Here is a 22,840-nt window from a genome sequence, read left to right as displayed (position 1 = left end):
TTTTGGTCTCCTCAATGTGGCATAAACTTGCTACACACACACACACACACACAGGGGTCCTCTCGGCTGCTACATGCTGATACTCATGTTTCTATAGCGTAAAAGGAGGGCAAAGCTAAACTGCTCAGGCTGAGGAGCCTCTCTCGCTGGAGAGTATTTCCACAGTCCTCATAATTGTTAATATTTATCCCTTTGGCAGACCAGCTGCAGTGCTTAGACTGCCTACTGCTCTACTGTTCTCTCTCTCTCCCTCTCTCTCTCTGTAAGTAGGACAACAAAGCTTCAGTTTAACATCTCCATTTCAAACACATCATCAAATAGAGAGCAAGTATCTGCAGCCTTCAGCTTTCAAGTAGAAAACAGTTTGCTCACCCGATCGTGCCTTTCAGTCACCAACCAACGGCAGAACAAAATGGGAACCACCAGAACGACCCGCTATTAGCTCGATAGTGCTGCAGTCTGTGCTGCCTCAGCGGGGGACACCATTACCACACCATTATGCCCAGGTTAGGGACACCGATGAGAGAGGGGTAATAGAGTTAATGGTTGTCACCATTTTGCCATCTTTAACCTTTTAAGGCAGAGGCAAAAAGAGAGCTTTGAAACTGCTCTTCGCCTTTAATGATATGTTTTCTCAAAGATGTTGCAAATACTTTAAAACATAAAGAACAACACAAAGCTGAAAATCAGGCAGTTTTATTCTTTTGTTTGTTTTATATATCCAGCCTAATGAACAGGATGGATCAGGGATCGCAGCCCAGATGTTAAGACTAGCCATTTTGTCCTTTCAACAAAAATTAAACCACTTTGGATGCCACAACATTTCATGTCCATTTTACTGATGTACCAGTATAGGATAATAATATAATATAAACAAAAATGCAGACTAACTTTGCTTTAAGCTGTAGATTAGCTATAACTGCTTTTCTCGCATCTCTGGCAGGAAACCTATCTGCAAAAATGGAATAGTTTCTTGTAAAATGTTGACCTTTATGAAGCTGAAGCCAGCTTCTCCTTCATCAACATCTTGTTTGAATTTTCTAGTTCCACCTTAAATGTAACAGTAATTATCCTGTTTGACCAGAATGGAACTGCTGCACCATTTAAGGTGGAACATTCAAACAAGAAGCTGGCGAACAAGAAACTGACTTCAGCCTTTTTAGTGTCTCATTGCGGATTAAACATATCAGGAAACTTATATAGTGCTTATAAATCCAAATAAGTCCATTTGTTTCCAACTTATTAATGATCATCTTAAATCTTTCTCTTTTTCCCTTTTTGTTAGCTACTAGCTAGGCCAGATTCTCATCTGTGTGGCTATGGTGACCAGCAGTCTGCGTGCCAACCTTCAGGGTTAATGGTTGGTGAATTAGCAGTTACATGTTAATGCCATGTTTAATGATTAATGCCAGTTTGTGAAAACTGTACTAGAACTATCAGCAGAACTTTATTTTACTGCAAAGCATGATTATTTTATATTTACCTAAAAATCTAACTTTGCTGTGGAGCCGCATCAGAGCACCAGAAGAGCCGCATGTTGTCAACTGCTGGGATAGATGGCCCAATGGACCGACAGACACATTTGAAAAAATGTGACAGATCAGTATACATACAAAGTTATGAATAATTAATAGATGTGTGTGTTAGAATCCAGTGTTTAAAGTGACCATCCAATATAGTTCATCTATTAGTGATCAATATAGTATTACAACAAGTTTTCATTCATTTAAATCAGATGCTGCTAGTGGAATTTAATAAATCCACACAATGACTGGAGTACAGTGAGGAGTCAGGAATCAAACGTATTCTTCTAACTGTATTCTGTAACTGTAACAATGTTTTTGAAAATCAAAATTATTTTACTGTATTGATATGTATTTGTGTTGATTTAAATACTGTGAAGTGTTTTGACTGGCAAAAAACAGTGCTTAGATGAATAGTTTTAATAAGACTTTTGCACTGTACTATGTATTTGGGAAAAAAAATATTCATTGTTATTTATTTATTTTTATTTAAAATTTACAAAAGCAACTTTAAAAGCACTGTGGGTTAAAAATGTTTGTGCAAATGCTGGTGACCACGTTGTTCACATATGGCAGGGATGCGACACTTTTACTGCCCTGTTGCGGCTCCACAGCAGAATTAGATTTCTAGGTAAAAAGAAAATGATCCTCCTTTGCTCTGCTGATCAATGTAGCACAGTTTTAACAATAAATGGCCTTAAACGCTATAATTAATGTAGCCCTGAAGGTTGACATGCAGACTGCAGGTCACAGCAACACAGACAACAGTCTCGCCTAGCTAGTAGCTAATGAAAAGAAAAAAGAGAAAAATGCAAGACAAACTTGGGCATGTATTAACTTATTTGCGTTTATAATCACTCAGATGGTTTTAAAATGTGTTTAGTCTCCAACAAAAAACTGTCAAACACTAAAAAGTCACAAAGCTGAAGACAGCTTCTCATTTGCCAGCTTCTTGTTCGAATTTTCTCATTTCACCTTAAATGGAGCAGCAGTGACATTGTGGTACTTTGGGCACCATTTAAGGTGGATTTGATTTTTGTTGAAAGGACAAAATGGCTCTTAGTGTTACTGACCCCTGACATATGAAATGACTTGAAGTAGCCCCAGAAGATCTTCAAAATGGTCACTTTACATGGGATGCAAAAAAATCTTATTTACTTGTGGTACATGAATGTAAGATAACTTTATTCTAAATAAATTTGGACATTTTTATTTGTCTGTTTATTATGAACTATTCACATTATTTTATAAGCCTAGTATTGATCAGGCTAAGAAAATGGCAGAGAAACAAACCCAGGCATAGTTACAGAAGTACTAAGATAAAAGTTACCATTACTCTGATGTAACAAATCAATAACAAGCCCTTAGTGTTCCCAGTTCTGTTTTGATTATGTGCAAATACTCACTCTTTAACAATGGCAATGCAAGCAACAATAAAGGCAACATGATGCTTATTTTATAGTGGCAAAAAATATTTAGCACACAGAAAGTTCCAGATCCACACAAATTATTCACATTGATTAATTTTACTATGTCAAACACGGACATGCACATGTTCTAAGGAAACTGAGAGAGTCAAGACCTGGTTAAAATCTCCCTTAGAGTGCTTACAACATCTTAGAGAACATGTTAGAACATGTGGTAAGAAAGAGTTAAATAGGGCTGCATAGCATCTGCTCGGGCTAACCATCTCCAAGGCATTTGGACACCACTGTTCATCATTAGGCCTTGACAAGGGCCGCAGTGCCACCCTCCAGTCTTGGCCATGTGTAGTCCACTGCCCAGTGAATGGTCAGCAGGGTGGGTTTCGTGGGGCTGCTGGTGGGGGTTTGTGGTCTGAGACTCAGTGCTGTGATTAAAAACCTGTGCTAATAGGCTCTGGCATGCAGGGGACAGGCGGCTGGGGTTAGCCTGGAATCTCTGAGGCCATTAAATTGCAAATGAGCGATAATGTGCTGGAGAAGCTCCCTCTTGATCAGCCCTGCCGCCTCAGACATGATACACACATACACACACATACACGCTTGCACCACAAACCAGTTAGAACCAGGCCCACCTGAGCCCACCGGACACAGAGCCAAAATCTGAAGCAGCTACATTCCTCCTTTCTCTTGTTCACTCTCTCTCTTTCTATCCCCCTTTGCTTTTCTGTTTTTTTCCTCTTTTTCAATCCCTTTTCTCATTTTTCTCCCTTGTTTTCTTTCTATCTTTCTGTATCCTTTCTCTATACCTCTCTCTTCTCCTGCTCTCTTTCAATCTCCATTTTTTTCTGTGTCTATATATATATATATATATATATATATATATATATACATATACACTGAAATAGAAATGCTAGATATAGAGATATATATCACTTTCTCCTCCTTTTTTATTGTTTCAGTATGTCTTTCTTTCTGTTTTCTAACTAAACTTTCTCCAGCACTCATAAAGTCACAAAGAGAGAGAGTGTGACATTTTAAATATACTCACATCCTTTAAACAAACAGCGTGTTAATTAATCAGACCTCCCTGTGGAGCGTGAAGGAAAACACACACATACACACGCACACCTTTCCCTGGTACAGACGCTGTCTACAGGGTCGGACCCACGCAGGTGGACTCATTTTACCCGGGTCTGTCTCTATCTCTCTACACCGGAAGGTCACTGTGAGTCTGGGGCCACGATGGCCACGAAATAGTGCTTAAATCTTTAAAAACGTCACAGATAAATTACTGCAGAGGACAAAGGGGTCAGAGCTGAAGGTGGAAACGGGCCAAAAGACATCAATCTGAGAAGAGGATGACATCTGTCTCTGGGACTCCCCTACTCTCTCTCTCTTCCTTTCTCTCTGTCTAACTCTCTCTCTTTGTCTCTTTCCCTCTCTTTTTATCTCTTCTTTCTCTTTCTCTCTCTTGCCCTCCTTTCTTTACCTGTTTCTCTTTCTCCCTTCACCTCTTTCTCCTTTTCTTAGCTCTGTCTGTCTCTCTCTCTATCTATGTATCTTTTTCTCCCTCCTCTCTTTTTGTGTTTTCTCCTCTCCCTGTCTTCTTTCTTTCTTTCTTTCTTTCTTTCTTTCTTTCTTTCTTTCTTTCTTTCTTTCTTTCTTTCTTTCTCACTCTCTCTCTTTCTTGTTTCCCTCCCTTCTCCACTGCTCCACTTTCCCCTTATCTGGCCTTTTCTCTTTCAGGTTTTCTCTTTCAGCCTCTCTCTCCGTCTCTCTTTCTCTCCAACAAATTAAGGCCTCCTCCTCTAAACCCAAACATCAAAAAATTCATAAGCAAATGTTATGCTGTGCATTTTTGGAGGATACTTTGGATGCAGCCACTTCACACACAACTCCTAGCTTTCAAGGCATCTTTCTCAGCACAGGTATGAGACACATTTCAGCATAAAATATAGATTGGCTTTCTCCGGCAGCAAATGCTCCACAGTTTAAAAGCAGCACCAGTACACTTTCAGCCTAGACTTTACCTTATCTTCCCCCAGAGTAGCAGCTACACATGCATACATGTTCACACTGGCATTAGGAAAATGGATCAGCATGTGGAACTGAAGCTTTCTGTGTGCTACTGTGTTTTTATCACTGTCTTAAAGAAGCACTGTGCTACCCTTATTGTTGGCTGCACAGCAATAGTTTATCTGTGTTCAAAACACAATTCAGATCATGAATGTTATTATTATTACTACTATTATTAATATTGGTTCATTTATTCACAGTGACAATGAAAGACAAGTACACTAATAAAACTAAAGACACCAAAAGGGCGCTTTGGCACAAAAATCAATGGATGACATGTGCAAATGTGAAGAAATGTTTTAAAAGTTTAAGGAAGCTCCATATAATGTTAGTGTTTTATATCAATTAAAGTCCTTTCCATAGAAACTTTACATGATGTAGAAGTCTTTCAAAATGTGTAAAATGCTTATTTAAAGAGGTTTAAAAAGGTTCTTTTGGGAACCACAAGCGTTTTTTCCCATAGCATCTCTTCAGAGAACCTTTTTTGCAGCTCAGAAAAAAAGGTATGAAACTGCCACTGGGGCAGTACCCCTTTTGTCACATGGGTGGGACCCTCAAGGGTACATCTCAGTACCTTTAGTCAGGGAGTATAATTGCACCATTATCCACTGAAATTCAGCTTTTTAAGGTGCACAATTGGACCTCAAAACCACTGTTGTACCTTCGAGGAGACATTTACATTGTTTGTACCTTGATGAATGAAAAATGTACCTGCACAGGACCTTTATTCTAACAGTGTTTGTGATCTGGTATATTTCTAAGTAATTTTTGACACAAATAAAACAAAAATCTAAGAATGTTTGTTATTACATCATGTAACATCATGTTTTTACAAATCAAAGTAAACACAACATTTTGAAACAACGAATGAAAGATTATAGGAGAAGTCTAAATTAATAAGCAGAAATAGACACTTTTCGCTTCTTCAAAGGGATTAAGATGCATTTCAGCATGATATATATATATATATATATCGGCTTTCTCCAGTGGCAAACACATCACAGTTTAAAAGCTGCACTGCTACACTTTCAGCCTAGATGCTCTGCCTCCACAAAGCTCCACCCAAGGTCCCCCCTAAAAGTTCTTTCAGACCAGTGCGATCGAATTTCTGAGCATTCTTGACCCTGTCTCTCCTCCAAAACTTCGCCATGACTTATTCATAACCCTCCGTCCACATTTTCCTCCAATCTAACCGGGCCTTTACTTCCAAAGGGCCTGAAAACCCTCCCGCCTGCCTTTTACAAGTCAACTTGATGCATTTTTAATTTATGGCATGAGATAAAACTCTAAAGCAGAGGTTGAGGAGGAGACAGACAGGCTAAATTGACTCTGAACGAGTGTCTATCAGTGTTATGAGCTCTATGAGAAGAATACGGAGGAGATTAAAAGTGGGCCTGACCTTACTTACAGGTCTCTGCATTTTCACTTTATTTCGGGGTCCCCAAGTAACACACCCCGAAAACACCTGAGATAGCAAACCCATTTCATTTACAAATAGCCGGCTGGTATTTTCGAGGCCTGTTTCCTCTAAAAAGCACTGTTTTAGCAACAGGCTAAACACTGACGCTACAGAGGTGAGCCTCAGCATGATAAAATGAGGAGCACTCAGACAAAAAGTCATTGAGTTACACCCTCCGACGCCTCTGGTTGAGATCTGGATTGCTTAACCCCAATAGCTTTCAATCCAATAAATATTCCGACATTAAAATCCTATTTACATTCTGCACTAAGTGAGAAAAAATCACTAATGAGGATTTATTTGATGACAATGCTTCCATTAAAATTTTCACTCCCCTATGAATAACAAATGCACTGTTTCAATAGACATCAAGCTAATTATAATCTCATAATAGTTTACTGTTTCAGATTCATGCGAGTCTGTGTGTATGCAAATGGGTTTGGGCTGCAGACTCCTCATCTGGCTTTTTCGGCGTTTAAATATAAATCTCGTGATAAGAATAAGACATACTTACACGAGGCCACTCACACACACACACACACACACACACACACACACACACACACACACACACACACACACACACACACACAAAGCTCTTTCTCTCTGCCTCTCTCTCACTCTCTCTCTTTCTCTCTCTCTCATTCTTTCTCATGTTGGTATCTTTGTAAGGGGCTGTTCTTTGAATTAAAGCTGTATTTTGCTGTATAAACACTGGAAAAATAAACATAATATTTTTTTCTGTATGTGATCCAGGGCTGTCAGGATTGCTTGATTAAACTACTTGATTAAACTATTACTCTTTAAAAAACAATCATGGTGAATCAGCAGTGATTAATCGGCAGTTTGTATGATAATAGTGCATATTTTAACAAGGTCGTTTAAAGATAGCCTTTTGCCAGTAAAGAATCCTGGAATCATTGAAAAGCTGTGAATAGTTTGTTTTTGTTCAGTCTATTTTTTATTATTTGACCTTTAAAAATACTGACTAATCATCAAAATAATGTATTGTTTGATCAGAAATATCTTGTAGTGATATGAAATGTTTCAATATTTGAAGGACTATGTGTGAGTCGCCTTTGATAAGTTCTTTTTATTTTTCAGAAGCTTGATTAATTGATCACTTGATTAATCAGCACAATAATCAATAAATTGATGCATTGCACATATATTTTAGGAATGACAAATTCTGGAATCTTTGAAAGACCAGGTGTGGGTTGCAATTGTTTGATCTTCATTAAGAAAACTGTATTAATTTATTGTTGGATTAGTCATCAGAATAACAGGTAGATTAACCGATTGCCAATATCTTTTAGCAATAACATATTTTGGAATATTTTAAAGGTTATGTGTTCTTTGCTACTGTTATTTACGGGTTGGGCTTATTTTAAAAACTGTGATTACATTTTGAATCATCAAAATAGTCTAAGCAGATTATTCGATTAATAACATCACAGACAGTCGCAGCTCTTAAAGGGTCCAGCAAAATATTCCCACATCAGAATTTTCATGTTTGCCTGTAATAATGGGGATGTTTGGTGCACACAAAGAGTGTATACATACATAGACACACACACACACACACACTCTCTCTCTCTCTCCCTCTCGCCTTTTTTCTCAGTGAGCCGATATCATCTCCATCTCTATTTACTCGGCCTGTTCCACGCTGCTGATGAAGTGCACCCTGTCCAACACAGCCTCACACACACCACACACACACACACACACACATCTCGAGCTGCCTGCCTGCCTGCCTGCCTGCCTGTACGGATCTGATTAGCCTCCACACAGCCCGCTATATATCACACAACGCATAATGAAAACTCAACCATGCAGCCGAGCACAATGCTACATTACCATATGCAGGAACCTGGCGACACCTCGATCCAGCACTACACACACACTGTACTTATTCATCCAAAGCACAAAACACACACACATACCTGCACTGAAACATCCCAGCCAACACAAGCAAAACTTATACACTGAGCATCCCAACATCCCACACAAGCAAAACCTATACACTGGAGCATCCCACCAAAAAGAGAAGAGGAAAAAATAACCTTGCTCTCTTCATCCTTCCTAAAAATGCCTCTTCTTAGATTTAGTTTCATTATTTGTAAAAATGACAAAATTGTCAACATTGCAGATTCCAAAATTTCAGTCCATGCCTCATTTGTGATATTTTGAATCTGATGAAAAGTTATGCTTGTATGTACACAGTTTGCAGAAAAACATCAAAATTAAGTAAAATAAGTGCAGACTTGACACAGAGTGTAAATTGAATGTAAATGCAATTCGTTGATAACCAGTTTTTTTAAACCATAATTGATATTTTAATGGAAGCTGATTGTATTAGCTAACAATAACTCTAGATTTCCAATGGTTCAAATGCAGGCTTACTGTTCCTATTCATCTATTTATTAATGCAGTTATTAATCCCAGGGCTTATTACTACTATGAATAAAAGTACTATAAATAATTTAGCAACTGCTATGAATCTCCTGTGTATGTGGTTATGAGAGAAAGGAGCTGAAGTTTAGAATGGAAGTGAATCACACATTAAGATAAAGCAAAACTGAATCTAACTGACAAACATAGATGCTTAGTTTCACTTAATAAACTGTAACACAAGCTATATTTGTGATGAAAGCCACAGAAGTTTGAGCTTTGACCATGTACACTCTCTGGACTGTACAGCATTGATTCTTCTGAGAGGCAGCAACTCCAAATGCCATTCAGTGCTGGTGTAAATCTAATGTGTGCACTGGCCTGGCAAACACAAACTCTACACCACACACATCCAGTGTAATAGCATCTTCTTGTTTACTATTGTGCTGTGCACAGTGTTTCCTGAAGTGAATAATATTGTATGTGTGTGTTTTTGGACATTTTCAGGACAAATATATTCTCACTTTGTAGGAAAACCAGAAAAAACAGGACTAACCAACAATGTCATGACAATTGAAAATGGCTATTACATGGTAAAAAAGTATATATTTAATAATATATTTAATATTTTTAAAGTGGCAAAAAAAATCTGTTTAGCTAATGAGGTTAACACCGGGGCTAGGTTTATGGTTAGGCTTAGAAAATGCTTATTGTACATAGATGCTTTAATACAAAATATTCATTTTATTTTTTTTACATGTACATTGCCATGAAAAAGTATTTGCCCCTTCCCAATTTATTCTATTTTTGCATATTTGTTACACTGACATGTTTCAGATCATCAAGCTACTTTGAATATTAGCCAAAGATAATCCAAGTTAAAAAAATGCTGTTTTTAAATGATAATTTCATGAAAAATGCTGTTTAGCCCAACCTGGTCCTATGTGAGAAAGTAAGGTACTAAATCAAACAGTAAACCAAATTCAATTGACTACTGGGTTTGATTTCACAAGCCACACCCAGGCATGATTACTGCCAGACCTGTTGAATCTAAACATCACTTAAATAGAATCTGTCTGGCAATGTGAAGCAAGTTAGAAGGCCTCAAATAGTAGCACATGATGCCAACAATTGCGATAACTTGTGGAGGAATTTTTTTTTTTCCAGATTTTTGAGCATGAATTGTCAATTTAAGGTCTCGCTACAATAAATTAAATCATCATTTAAAAACAGCATTTTATGTTTACCTGGGTTATCTTTGTCTAAAATTGAAAGTAGTTAGTTTAACAAAAAAATTCAATGGAAGAAATCAGTGAGGGGCAAATACTTTTTCACAGCACTGTATGACCCCATGTACTGGTTTAAAACAAACTGCTGTGTGTATGTCCACACTGTAAACCAGCCCTGTAGATCACGGGGGCCATTTGTTGACCATTCTTAAACAATAAAAACTCCAAAAAGCAGATTATCTTTAATGCAGCTTCGGTCACCCAGCTCTAAAAACCTCCCCTGTTAACTCTCATCCTCTCCACCGAAGAGTAATTAAAACACTGCATGCTTTAAATTCTCACAGTGAAAATGATCTGGGCCTTTTTTTCCCAAAAGCATCATAGCACAGAGATCATCAGAAGGCGGTTGAACAAGAATCACTTTATAAGTTCTTTCTTTTATGGTACTGTGAATATTTACTGAACAGTGGTTAAAATAGGTTAAAAGGCACAGCTGTTTACTGCAAAATAGAGACTTTTACAGACAGCTGTTATTGCAGCAGACGTCAAACAGATATGGACAGCAATATTTGTAGTGGGGGCAGGTTAGATTCAGGTATGTTGGTCAAATATAATTCATATAACAACATTTTGGCCGCTACTGAAAGGGAAAGAACATAAAAGCATTTTATACTTCAAAATCTGAAAGGCATATTTATATTACAGGTGATAAATGCTGGAATAAAAAAGTATGCTTAGTGTTTATTTTTTAAACTTTAGAATAATATATACATAAAACTTAACCTAAACAACTGAAGCATGCTGTCAAATCAGCTCAAAGTATTGAACCGGCATTTGGGCATGATCCAAGCCTCTTGCCTAAATCGTAGAATTTCATATTGGTAGGTCCATTCCAGTCAATTACATCAAAACTGTATGCTGTCCAAATAGGATCTGAAACAAGGCCAAGCGTGGTTGACGGACAGCGCTCTCTCTCTCTACACACACTGACAGCTCATCTCCCCATCATGCACACATAGCGGCACTCTCACACACCCCACGCCTCAGCCGCTTCAATATTTAACACGCACCACAATAGCACTTAGATGATGCAACTGCTGTGAAAACAGAACCTATTTATTTCTCTAAAGAGCCCTTGTCACTACACGGCTGAGCTTTCAGACATTTGAATCAAAACGGTGATCTAGCTGCTACACATGGTCAGGCTGAGAGATGCAGAGAGGCCTAGGGGCTTTTCATCAGGCTCTTCAGAGCTGGAACTTTTAAAATGCAGGTAAGTCTGGCTTTTTAAAATGTTTTTAATGTATGAGAACACAACACAGCTGCTAAGTGAAACATAAATCTTTCAGCGACAGGATTTTTCAGAAGCCCTGCAGGAGCTGCATGGATTTCTGCAGTGCAGACCATTTGCATACTTTTGGAGTCTTACAGTAAATCTGACATAGGCAGATAAAAACGCCTGCGTGCTGTGGTACTACAAGCATGACGTCACTTCCTTATCACCCCCCCCACCCCCCTTACCACTGCAATCTTTTTCTAATTGACTTACAGCACTGCTTCCACATGCTCTGATAGGATGTACATGTCCGACGGAAAGCGATAGCAATTTCCCGAAAGGGCTTTAGCGGATGGCGGATAGAGGGAGGTGTTGGATTAAGTGTTGCACCTCCGCGTGCAATCCTTGTAGTGCAAAAATGGGAATTGCTTTTTGAAAGCGCTTCCTGGTCGGCACTCGGAGGGAAGAAGAGGTGGTTTCGTTTTGACCCAGTTCACCCCCCCACTCATGGGTAGCAGAATTTAGTAAGAGTCCTCTATCCTGACAGCTTGAGTGAATTCCTCTCAACTAGTATAGCACGATGTGTCATTAGCATATCTAGATTTATTAGATGTGAATAAATAAATGGGCCTAAATCCCATATATGTGCCATGAAGAAACACTTCTGGTTCTTTAAAGAACCATTCAGTGGATGGATGATCCTTCAAAGAGCATTTTTTTTGTGAATGCAGATGATAAAATGTGAAGAATCCTTACAAATCACATTAATGAAGTTTTTGTGTGGTTCACATAACTATTTTCAAACCTCTCTTCATCACTTAGAATTAAACAGGCTGTTTTTGTTTCTGCACCTTTGAGACTGACATATATAAATGTTCCAATTGGGTGTCCTGCATTGCGCCTCATTTAGAAAGCAGTCTAGGCTGAAACACTCCTTATAACTTTAATGTGAATGGGTGGGGCTAAACTGCTGAATAGGCAGTTATATGTAAATGTGTTGGTGTTTATGACATTACAAATGGAGTGAATTCAAAACTTGCTTAGTTTTCACATATAAACTGTACACTATCAGAAAAAAAACGTTACGAAACTGTCACTGGGGCGGTACCCCTTTAGTTATTGGGGTCATTCTCTCAAGGGTATATCTCAGTAGCTTTAGTCAGGGAACATAATTGTACCATGATCCTCGTCTCCAGGCTCTTTATTTTGTTGTTCTGTTTTAAAACATTAGGTTATGAAAAGATACAACTACATACTTTTGAAGAGAAAAAACGTATTTAAGGCCCATAATTGGTCCTTAAAACCACCGTTGTACCTTTGAGGGAACATTTACATTGTTCGTACCTTGATGAATAAAAAATGTACCTGCACAGAACCTTTTTTGTTTGGTTGTGAAGTGTTTGGACTGGGGAGTGAATGGTACACTTTGAAACTGTGATTATACATTGTTGACTACATCTAGACTCGACTGGACTATACCTCTTTTTTTATAAAAAAAAAAAAAAGGTTAGAAAATCCAAAATAAAAAAAATAGAGATCCTCCACTGAGCCAGGAACCATTTAGTAGCCTATTATAAGTATATGCTCCTAGGAACAATCAACATTAGGTATAACCCATTTTTTTGTTTCTATATTGCACTATATTCCAGTATTAATCTTCTCTTCAGAAAACGTTAAGCAGCCCTTGATTAAAAATTAGACTTTATTAATGCAGATAAAATTAGAGATATTAAATAAGGATTTACTGAATGTGTTTCTTTGTTCTATCCAGGGAATGCTATGTTCTAACAACATACTTCAAGGTTAATTAAGCTATAACAATTTGAGTGTTTTTGTGTTTTCAGTCAAATAAACATTGGGTGTTCATGCAGTGACAGTGTTTTTAACTTTATTGCTATAGCAAAAAGGCATAAAGCATAATGTTTATAGTAATATCATTGTGATACTGCACGGTATCATGACAACCCAAATGCAAAAGGGTATCAACACTCCCCGTCTCTTTTCCTCCTCTGTGCCCCCGTCTCTGCCGCCTTTTAGTCATCGCTCAGGGTGAGTAACTATCTCTCCACCTGATGGCCGACCCCTGTGGCAATCCCCTCCAATAATAATACGGACAATAGCCGGGCTGCCACCTTCCCCACTGTCCAGCTGAAAAATGAGCCCGCTCCACCGCCCGCATATTTACATATGTGTTAGCAGTGTCCTGCTTATTTATCTTTGCTGCTATGCAGCACTTCATATCGAGAGGCAGGTAGGAGGGAGCGTCATGGCCAGGCGCGACCTCCGCCGTGACACATGTTGCCTCCCGCGTAAACAAAATGAACTACATTGATCATGTGGCAGCGTCATAGGAATGGAGGTGGATGGGATAGGGGAGGCTGTTGAAGTGTCCCGAGAGGGGCTGAGAGAGAGAGAGTGAGAGAGAGAGTGAGAGAGAGACAGAGAGAGAGAGAGAGAGAGAGAGAGAGAGAAGATTCTGGCTGGGCTGGAGGAGAAGGGCAGATCCGAACCCAGCAAAAAAAAAAACAGCAAAAAAAAGAGAAACGCTGTGTGCGCGGATGATGCAAGAGGAGTGAAATCGTGTGGCCAGAAACGCGAGCTGAATTAACACCAAGCCGCAGGAGAGAAAAACACCCAAGCCTCCCTTCTGCCTCTCTCTCTCTCCAGCAAGGACAACCAACTGTCTCGGCGAAAATCCTGCCCCTAACGAACATTATTACAGCAGAACAGCAGAGAAACATGGAGGCTAATCCGACTGAATTTTTTGCCCTGTGATATTCTTCCTTAATAATGCATCGCTCCAGTCTAAAGCATTCTCTCTGTTGCATTTTTCAACGATTTGCTTGTTTGGACCATGACTTTCTGTAAGGCTTATGTATCCATCAAAAAGACCCAGCATATGGTATGTGGGTCTCATGCTCCACATGCTGGTGCTCCACTGTCCTGAGAAGGAAACAGATACCAGAAACTAAGGCTGATGGAGCTCAGGTGGATGGAGTTCAGGCTGATGAAGCTCAAGTCAATGAAACATATGCTGATGATGCTCAGGCCTACAAAACTAAGGCTGACAAAAGAAGCTCAAGCTAATGAAGCTCAAGTTGACAAAACTCAAGTTGTTAAATTTCATCTGATGAAGTTCAACGTGATGACAATCAGGATGGTGAAGCTCAAACTATTAAAGCTCATGCTGATGAAGCTCAAACTGATGAAACTCAGGCTCATGAAACTCAAACTGATGAAGCTCAAACTGATTAAACTCAGGCTGATAAAACTAGGACTGGTGAATGTCAGGCTCATGAAGCTCTGCCTGACAAAGTTCAGTCTGATTCAAGTTATTTAAGCTCAGAAAGAGCCTTGACTTGACACTTTTAAAATGGTTATTAAAATAACTAAATGGGATGTGTGAGTGTTAAGAACCTTTTTCTTCATAAGAAAGAGTTTAAAGATCCTCTACATAATGTAAAGTTCCTGTGCCATGCTCTCCTCGAATGGTGTATCCAAGGAACTATATAGAAACCTTCATGATGAAATCTAATGCTGCTTTTGAGCTACAGAGAGCTGCTGTCCCAGCCACACTCCACAGAGAGACAGCACATGGCTGGGCTGCGCTAAAAGCGACCTGAGCTGGAAGACGTGACGGAGCCCTCCTCAGCGTGTTCCCTGCAGCTGCTGGTGACCGGTACAAATGAACTCTATTAGCACTGCTGAGTCACGCAGAGCTGCCGGAGTGAAATTGCTGGAGAATGGAGGCATCACCCCCTTAAACCTGCATCCGCGTCGGGACCCATCTCTCTCTATCCTTCTACACTGCCTTGTTTTTTTTGCTCAACAAACTCAGGCCCAGTCTAACACCTATCCATCTTTGTCGGTTCTTCCTTTTTTGACCAGATTTAGCTCTAGATTGCTTCTTTCCCTGTTTATCCTATGCTTTCCGTCTGCAGCATTCTCTCCACTCCTTTATTTTCTCCACCACTCTCTACCTGTCCATCTCTTTCTTCTTTCTCTAAATTCAGGCACTAAGCTGTTTTTCTTTCTTCTCTAAGCCATCACCAGCAGCGAACACTCTTCTTTGTGCTTTTTTTGTGCACTTTTCTCCTCACTTCAGCTTCTAAATCCAGGCCAGCCTCTAAACTTCTCTTTCTCTCTCACTTTTAGGCCCTGATATAGAGGCTCAATAACCATAACCGACGCATGGAGCAAGTATTCAGGCCGACGGGACAAGTGTACCTTTTATAGCCATCACTGGCATTTCAGATACAGACACTGTGGATGTTCTGCACTGTAAAATCAAATAATGTGCCTTCAATCCCTGCCTTCCCGTCAAACTCATCTATGAAAATAGTGCCAATGCATAAGCAGAACAACGATCAAAAATAGAGCGTGCGAATTCAGCGGGTGCAGTGTGAAATGGAAAGCTTCTCCTCCTACATGTTTCATTACAGCATCAAACATAGTCCCTCTCCACCCACACTCTCCATCGCAGCTTCGAATGCTCCAGTTTTTTTGCATCAATGGCAGCTTCATGCTTTGCTGCATAAAAGAGAGACATTTTTCACTGTTTCACAGTTTGCAATAGTAGAATCTACTTTAAGAAAAACAGTGCTAACGTGAACCATCGTCACCGAATCGCTGCTATCGCGCCATGTTTTCCCTTCAGTTCTAATCTCTTTAAACTGCACCGGCTTGCCAAAACACCGCCTCGGTCTGTCCTGTCAACACTGGAATCCAAACAATCATCTTCTGTGAGCAGCAGACGTTTCAGAGACGCTAATATTTGCCGTTTAGGCTGTGAAAAGCATGTATTTATCTTGAGGTTGTGCCATTTCCATTATCCTGCTGCTGTTTACAGGTCTACACAGGGAGCCAAAAACCCACCCCCCACTCCAATCCACTCACCCCCCCTACCCCTCCAACCTTCTCACAGATTCTCTCTCAGCTCTGAGTGTGATGCTGAATCTAGAGAGACGTTTTTCTCCATATGTGCGTGTGGGTGACAGAGTGAATAAACGGATGAAAGAATCCCTTCCAGCATATGAATGGGTGGAGGGGGAGGAGTGTAATATAGAGTGAGAAAGGGAGCAAGGGAGAGAGAGGAGGTGGACGAGAGACAGGGAGAGATGCAGAAGAGTGGAGGAGCATTACGCCGTGAAGAAAAGAGGAGCGTGTGAGGCGGAGGCGGGTGAAAAAAGATGGAGCGGCATTAGAGGAAAGAGAAAAGAGAGAAGAGGAAAAAAGAAAGCCGGAGGTGCTTGAGAAAGAGGACAAAGAAAAGATGTGCTTAGAGAACAAAGACAAGGTTCAAGTCAGAATGGCAGCACTGTGGGAGCTGAAGGTTAACCCTTAAATGACAGGCTTAGTGTACAGATATTAGTCTTAGTCTGGATTGCTTAAAGGGAAATTGTTATTTCTCTTAATATTGCTGCATAGTTCAATTGGTGAGATGCAAACAGAGTCATACAAAGTGGTTTAAAGTAAAATGGTGCATTGTAAAGACAGTTGTCAATCTAGTTTATATATAGTGGTGGTGAGAGAAACCAGTGAGCACATTGTCTACAGCACAAATGTAGCCATTTTTAGTTTCTTTCCAAAATGACTAGTGAACCCACATAATGTCTTCCAAGTTATAAGTAATGCTGATGATGATTAACCCCTTAAATTGCTAGGCTCTTCCAGCATGCCCAAAGTTTTATTACACACTTCTATAACCCCAGAATAGCCCAGCAAGTTTGCATTTGGTTGAGAAATTATAGTTACAGTGTAATAAGCTTTCGTTTGTAATAAGCCTGGGATTTTAAGTGGTTAAACAGTGGTAAATCCACAAAAAATAAGTTTTCTTTGAAGGCCTTGCAATACCCTGCACACACCTGGCCACCATGAATGGATAAATGCTGTAGTGCAAAATTGTATTAAAACAATGTCTCAGGCATTAGGCAACTCATAACCTTCTCACGTAATATCTTTCTGGAACTTAGCATGATGTGGACGTCTGGTTCCTCTCACTTCCACTGTGACCAATTCTGATTTCACATCAGTGATTTCACTTCAGTCTCCTGTGACTGTTGAACAATCTGTGAAATTCCCTGCTTACTTATTACTACTATTATTCAATAACCATACTAATGAAAAAGAGAAACATATTGAATTTCACATAAACAAAATATATTACATCAGCACAATCATTGCCAAAAGTATATAAACTGAAAGACAAAATTGTGTCAATGTCATATATTTTATTCATGTGAATGTGCTCAGTAACAATTCATTAGAGAGAGAGAGGAGGGGGAGAAGGGAATAAATGTGCTACAATATGGGTTCTTTGGAGTGTGAGAGCATGAACCTTTCCAAAGTATAACAACCTCTATGATCTGAAAAGGTTCTTTTCTTGGATACATGGTTCTAGGAAAAAATCTGTAAGTACAGAACCATTACATGGAACATATATGTCTTATTTGAGGTTCTCCAAAGGAACATCTAAAGGATCTTTAGGGTCTTTAGGAAACCAGGGCTTCAAAGAATCCCTTTCGATTCCATTTGCCACCTTTATTTGTAATATTGTAAAGGTTCTATAGTGCTTAATAATTTTCCTAGAACTGTACATCCAAGCCAAGAACCATTTAGGAACGTTCTAGCAGAGAGCACAGCAGGGCCTTTGAAAAGCTAAAATATCTGAGCGGCCAGGGCAGAGGGCCTCGCTAATGAAAGCAGGCCTTGCCGGAGGGGTGGGGTGGGGGGGTGGGGGCTGGGGGAGTGGAGACCATATATCCGAGAAAGGAGACAGTTCCTAGAATCAGCCTGCGTGGCCGCGCATAGTTCAGGGGCAACATGATTAACCACCGGATGGGGAGTCACTACTACAGCTGCACTATTAATAAAAGATAAGCCCCCCTCCCCCTTCCTGCCATCAGTTCCACTCCCTCCACTCATAACCACACTCTCTCCTGCTTTATATATTTAATGCTATCACAGCAGCACATACATAACCATCGTCTATTTGTAGAGCACCACAGAGGAGGATACCCCCTCTGTCCTGAGACGAGTGGCCGAATCCTTGACATTCCTGGCTGTCGGGGATGGATGGATGGCTATATTAGCTGCTAATATGACCCCCAAGTCAAACACCGTCCTCCGGGTGAAGCAGATCAATTAGCCAAGGCTGTGAAATAACGACCCTCCAGGGACGATGATCCAGGGAGACCCCCAGCAGACTTGTGGCGCATTGATCTTCCTGATCACACAGTAGGTATCGTGCAACGGTGATAATTACAAGCTAGAAGTGTCAGAGCACTAAAGCAAAAATGAGTGCTGATGAGAATCAACTGGTGCAGCAGAGAACTCAGCACAGGTGAATCACTGCAGAAGAATAGCACCGCGAATGAATATTAAAAGTATAATTGCATATATATAAATATAGATATAGATATATTGGCTTTTGTTGGTTGCTCCTTCAATAGAAGTATAGGTATGTTCACTCTCACTTAAAACCTAGCAAGAGACTGTGGCTGAAAATAATAAACAGTTGTAACACTGGACATGTTCAAATCTTAAACAGACTCTTTTGCTTTGACAAAAACTGAAATGTCAAATACTGAGTCACTCACTGTTGTACTAAATGTTGTGGCGACCTGTTTCTCATGGTGTGCTGCATGTACACACACATACACACACACACACACACACACACACACACACACACAAAGCCACACCCCCTCCACACACACACACACACACACAAAGCCACCCTCCCTCGAATTAGCCTTCACGGAATTTTTTTTCCACATGACGAGCAACAGAGTGCCAGAGCTGAGCCCTGACCGGCACTCTTTAGGAGGTACACTCCACATCTCTCCATCCTCTCTGCTTTTCTATAAAAGCACCACACTTTCATGCATGAAAGTCTTTAGGACTGTGAACACTTTGTTCCTCTAGTAAAGGCAGCAGTTATACATGGAAATATGAAAACTCAACCCTCTGGTTCTTCGCATGGTCTTCTCTGTGATGGAAAACCTGTTGTTCCAAGGACCTCTTGAAAAAAATGGTTTGCTATAACAATAAAGATTCTGCTATTGTTTCAAGTCTGGAACTACATACACCTTATTTGCTAGAAGTGTACAGTAAACCAGAATAATTGCATATGGAACCATCAAATATAACCAAATTAGCAGAATGAGCTGTCTCTGGGACCAACACAAACACCCAGTGCATCCAACAGAAGCAGCCAGTGAAACCAACAAATGCACCCCAACCCATGCCATCAATGCAACCATGCAACCATGAACTTGACAAGAAAACTAACACATCTATTTGTATTACTGTTGTTTATTTAGCCTTGACTGCTTTACTATCTATTATCCACATAAACTCCTTATACACCGCTGAACTTAATCTCAGTTGATGGAGGAGAGATTGAGACATCGAAACCAGCCTGACTGACAGGAAGAGGAGCAGACAGAAGGACTGATCTGTCCTCGAGTTTTGCCATATCTGCTTATATTTCTCCTTCATTTAGAGCCTCATGAGAGAACGTGGCACCAAATAACGCTGGATGTTCTCCACTGAAGAAGTGGTCCTTCAGAATCTCCATTGGATGTACTCTAAAGGAGCTGACCGTGTCTACGGAAGGAGAGAGAGCCAGGGTACCTTTGTGCATGCCTGTGAAGCGGTCCTTCAGCACGGTGAGCTCGTAGATCTTGCCGAACTCCTCGAAGAGCGGCCGCAGGTCCTTCTCATCCAGGTTGCGCGGGATTTGTCCCACGAAGAGCTTGATGGCGTCGTGGTCCTTCATGGGGATGGTGGCGCAGCTTGTGGGGCCGTGCGCGTGACTTAGTCCGTTCACCAGCCCGCTCGCGCCGTCCGCCTGCCCGTTCGCCAAAGTTGCCATCTCTTTGCTTTCTGCGGCGCAGGAGCAGGGGCAGGAGGAGCAGGAGCAGGAGGAGGAGGAGGAAGAGGAGGAGCAGGAGGAGGAGGAGGAGGGAAGGGGAGGGGAGGCGGGTGGCCGGGCTTTTAGCTCAGCGGTCTCGCGCGGCACCGGTGGCTCGAGGGGTCCTCTGGAGGAGCCGGGACGATCAAACACACACACACGCACGCACGCGCGCGCGCACACACACACACACACACACAAGGGGGATGAGGAATAATGAGACGCGCACGGTCTTGCGTCTAGTTTCAAAGCAAATATTTACACACACGGAAAGACATACACGCGCACACACGTACCATTGAGCAAGTTAAGCGTCGCGCGCGCGCTCGCTCACTCGTCCCGGTGGAAGCGGCGTGTGGTGACGGTCCCTCTGCGCGCGCGAGCCCCTCGTACAATAATTCACTCATTCACTTTCGTAAAAAGGGGGGAAGACACAGAGAGAGGGAGAGAGGGAGAGAGAGAGAGAGAGAGAGAGAGAGAGAGAGAGACAGTCCGCGAGCCCCTCGTCTTTTTTCCCTATTTACACCTCCGTTCCCCCTCTCGCTCCTGCTCCGAGCCTGCTACTCCTTTATTTATTTTTTTTTGCATTGGGAAGTCGGTGTGGTTGCTCCTCGCGGTTTAAACGGACAGGACGGGCTCAAGCACGCGCCGTACCGCGGGGGAGGCACGAGAGCGGAGCAGCTTCCACAAACCCGCGCACCGCGTGGCTCTGCGCCTCCTCTCCCCCTCTCGCTCTCCATTATACCGCCACATGGTACGGTCCACCCAAGGAGGAGGGGGGAGGGACTATAAATAAAGTGAAATATCACAATTTTTGTGTAGTTCTTTGTGTGGTATCCCGCGAATGACGCACTAGACACACCGGCCAACGAATGGCACGCTTCTCTTTCGGCGTGATGAAATCAGAATTCTTTGTAAATAAATAAAAAAGACAGAGCCACGTTGCTAATAAAGCACCAGCCTGGCTGGTCTTTGTGCAGCACGCTCAGTCATTCATTCACACCAGACCGATATCATGAATTACGCTCGAGTTCACGTTTGCCTGATGATGTTTTGCAAGCAGAGCGCAAGAATGAGTGCGGGAAAGATGAACGGTGGAAAGCGCCGGCGCTGAACTCGTTTGGCTGAGCGTGGACAGCGCCAGTGGTGAAATCAGTCATATGAAAGAGCGCCAGCACCAACATAGCTACACACATGGTTTCAGTTCTGAATAAAACCACGTGAAAAGAAATGCTCACTTTGCGTGCGTGGCTTGCAATACTATCAGTACTGAACGCTGTCAGCGCTGAGAACGCTCGCCTGACACAGCATCAATACTGAAAACAGGCGCGTGGAAGAGATTCAGTACTCTATTGTCTCGTGTGAGCAGCATCAGTGCTGAAAACAGTTTCAGAAAAGCGCGTCTGTACTGAATACAGTCAGCTGGACAGGAATCAGGTCTGAATCTGGTCGCATGAAAAAGCACGTATGTGCAGTTAGTAGCCATCAGTATACACTATCAGTACTGGACACATTGCTACCAGCACTGAAAATGCATGGCATCATGAGCACTCGGAACGGTGTTGCTAGTGGAAGGTACTAGCATGAAGCAGCGGTAGTACTGAAAACAAGAACTGAATCTGAACCCACTGAATAGAGTTAGTACTGAAAATAGCACCAGGAGCGAATATGCTGCTCTTAGTGCTGAAAATGGGCGCGTGGACAGCGTCAGTGCTGAAAATGTGCGCGTGGACAGCGTCAGTGCCGAAAATGTGCGCGTGGACAGCGTCAGTGCTGAAAATGTGCGCGTGGACAGCGTCAGTGATGAAAATGTGCGTGTGGACAGCGTCAGTGCTGAAAATGTGCGCGTGGACAGCGTCTGTGCTGAAAATGTGCGCGTGGACAGCGTCAGTGCTGAAAGCAGCAGCGTGAGGCAGGCTCGGGGCTGACTACAGGCGCGTGTGAGCATACACTATGTCAGTACTGAATATGTCTGCGTGCACAGCGCTTGGGATGAGAATGGTCGCGTGAGGCGGTGTGAGCACAGAATATGGTCGTCAGTACTGAAAATGGCATGGTCCACGAGCACGAGCGCGCTGACCGCAAACAAGAGCTCGAGTGTTGTAGTTGTTGCTGCTGCTGTAGTTGTTGTGAAATAAACGTCTGTAATACGATCGCTTTGTGTATCGCACGAGAGAGAGTTGTCTACCTGCGCAGCGCGCGCTGCTCGGGCTGTTTCAGAGAAAAGACTGTGAGCTCCTCCGCGCGGTGCGTGCGGGCAGAGTTGAGCACGAGCACGAGCAGCTCTCACACAGATGGAAAACAAGCAGCTATACGGTGTGTGGATGGGTGGGTGGGTGAGGGGGGGGGTTTACATGTATTATTATTATTATTATTATTGCCCACCTATAAAAAGTGGTCTGTGGTCAGCCAATAGAAATAAACTGTTACCAGACTCGTACCGCACAGAGACGGTTCTGGAGGGTTCTTTAGTACAGGGAATGTTTAATGTTTTATTACTTAAATGGTTCTTGTGAGATCATTCTTCAGATTGATGGTGAATTTG

At 41.6% G+C, this 22,840-nt stretch overlaps 1 protein-coding gene across 6 annotated transcripts in view; it reads right to left on the bottom strand.

The window, feature by feature from the left end:
* Nucleotides 1–20,997, bottom strand: part of celf4 (CUGBP, Elav-like family member 4) — a 116,693-nt gene extending 95,696 nt beyond the window's left edge. For 3 of the 6 annotated variants that reach the window (XM_017714979.2, XM_017715015.2, XM_017715005.2), the window contains exon 1: nucleotides 20,016–20,996. In XM_017714979.2, the coding sequence (XP_017570468.1) occupies nucleotides 20,016–20,256 (241 nt within the window). In that variant the 5' untranslated portion in view covers nucleotides 20,257–20,996. Of the gene's footprint in view, nucleotides 1–20,015 lie in introns of all 6 variants that reach the window. The other 3 variants (XM_017714988.2, XM_037545981.1, XM_017714996.2) reach the window with 3 other exon arrangements.
* Nucleotides 20,998–22,840: the final 1,843 nt, after the last annotated feature.

This window comes from Pygocentrus nattereri, chromosome 16, assembly GCF_015220715.1.
Source record: "Pygocentrus nattereri isolate fPygNat1 chromosome 16, fPygNat1.pri, whole genome shotgun sequence".
In the NCBI taxonomy this organism is placed as follows: domain Eukaryota; kingdom Metazoa; phylum Chordata; class Actinopteri; order Characiformes; family Serrasalmidae; genus Pygocentrus; species Pygocentrus nattereri.
The sequence above is the reverse complement of the archived record's forward strand: the minus strand, read 5'-3'. Positions and strand labels throughout refer to the sequence as shown.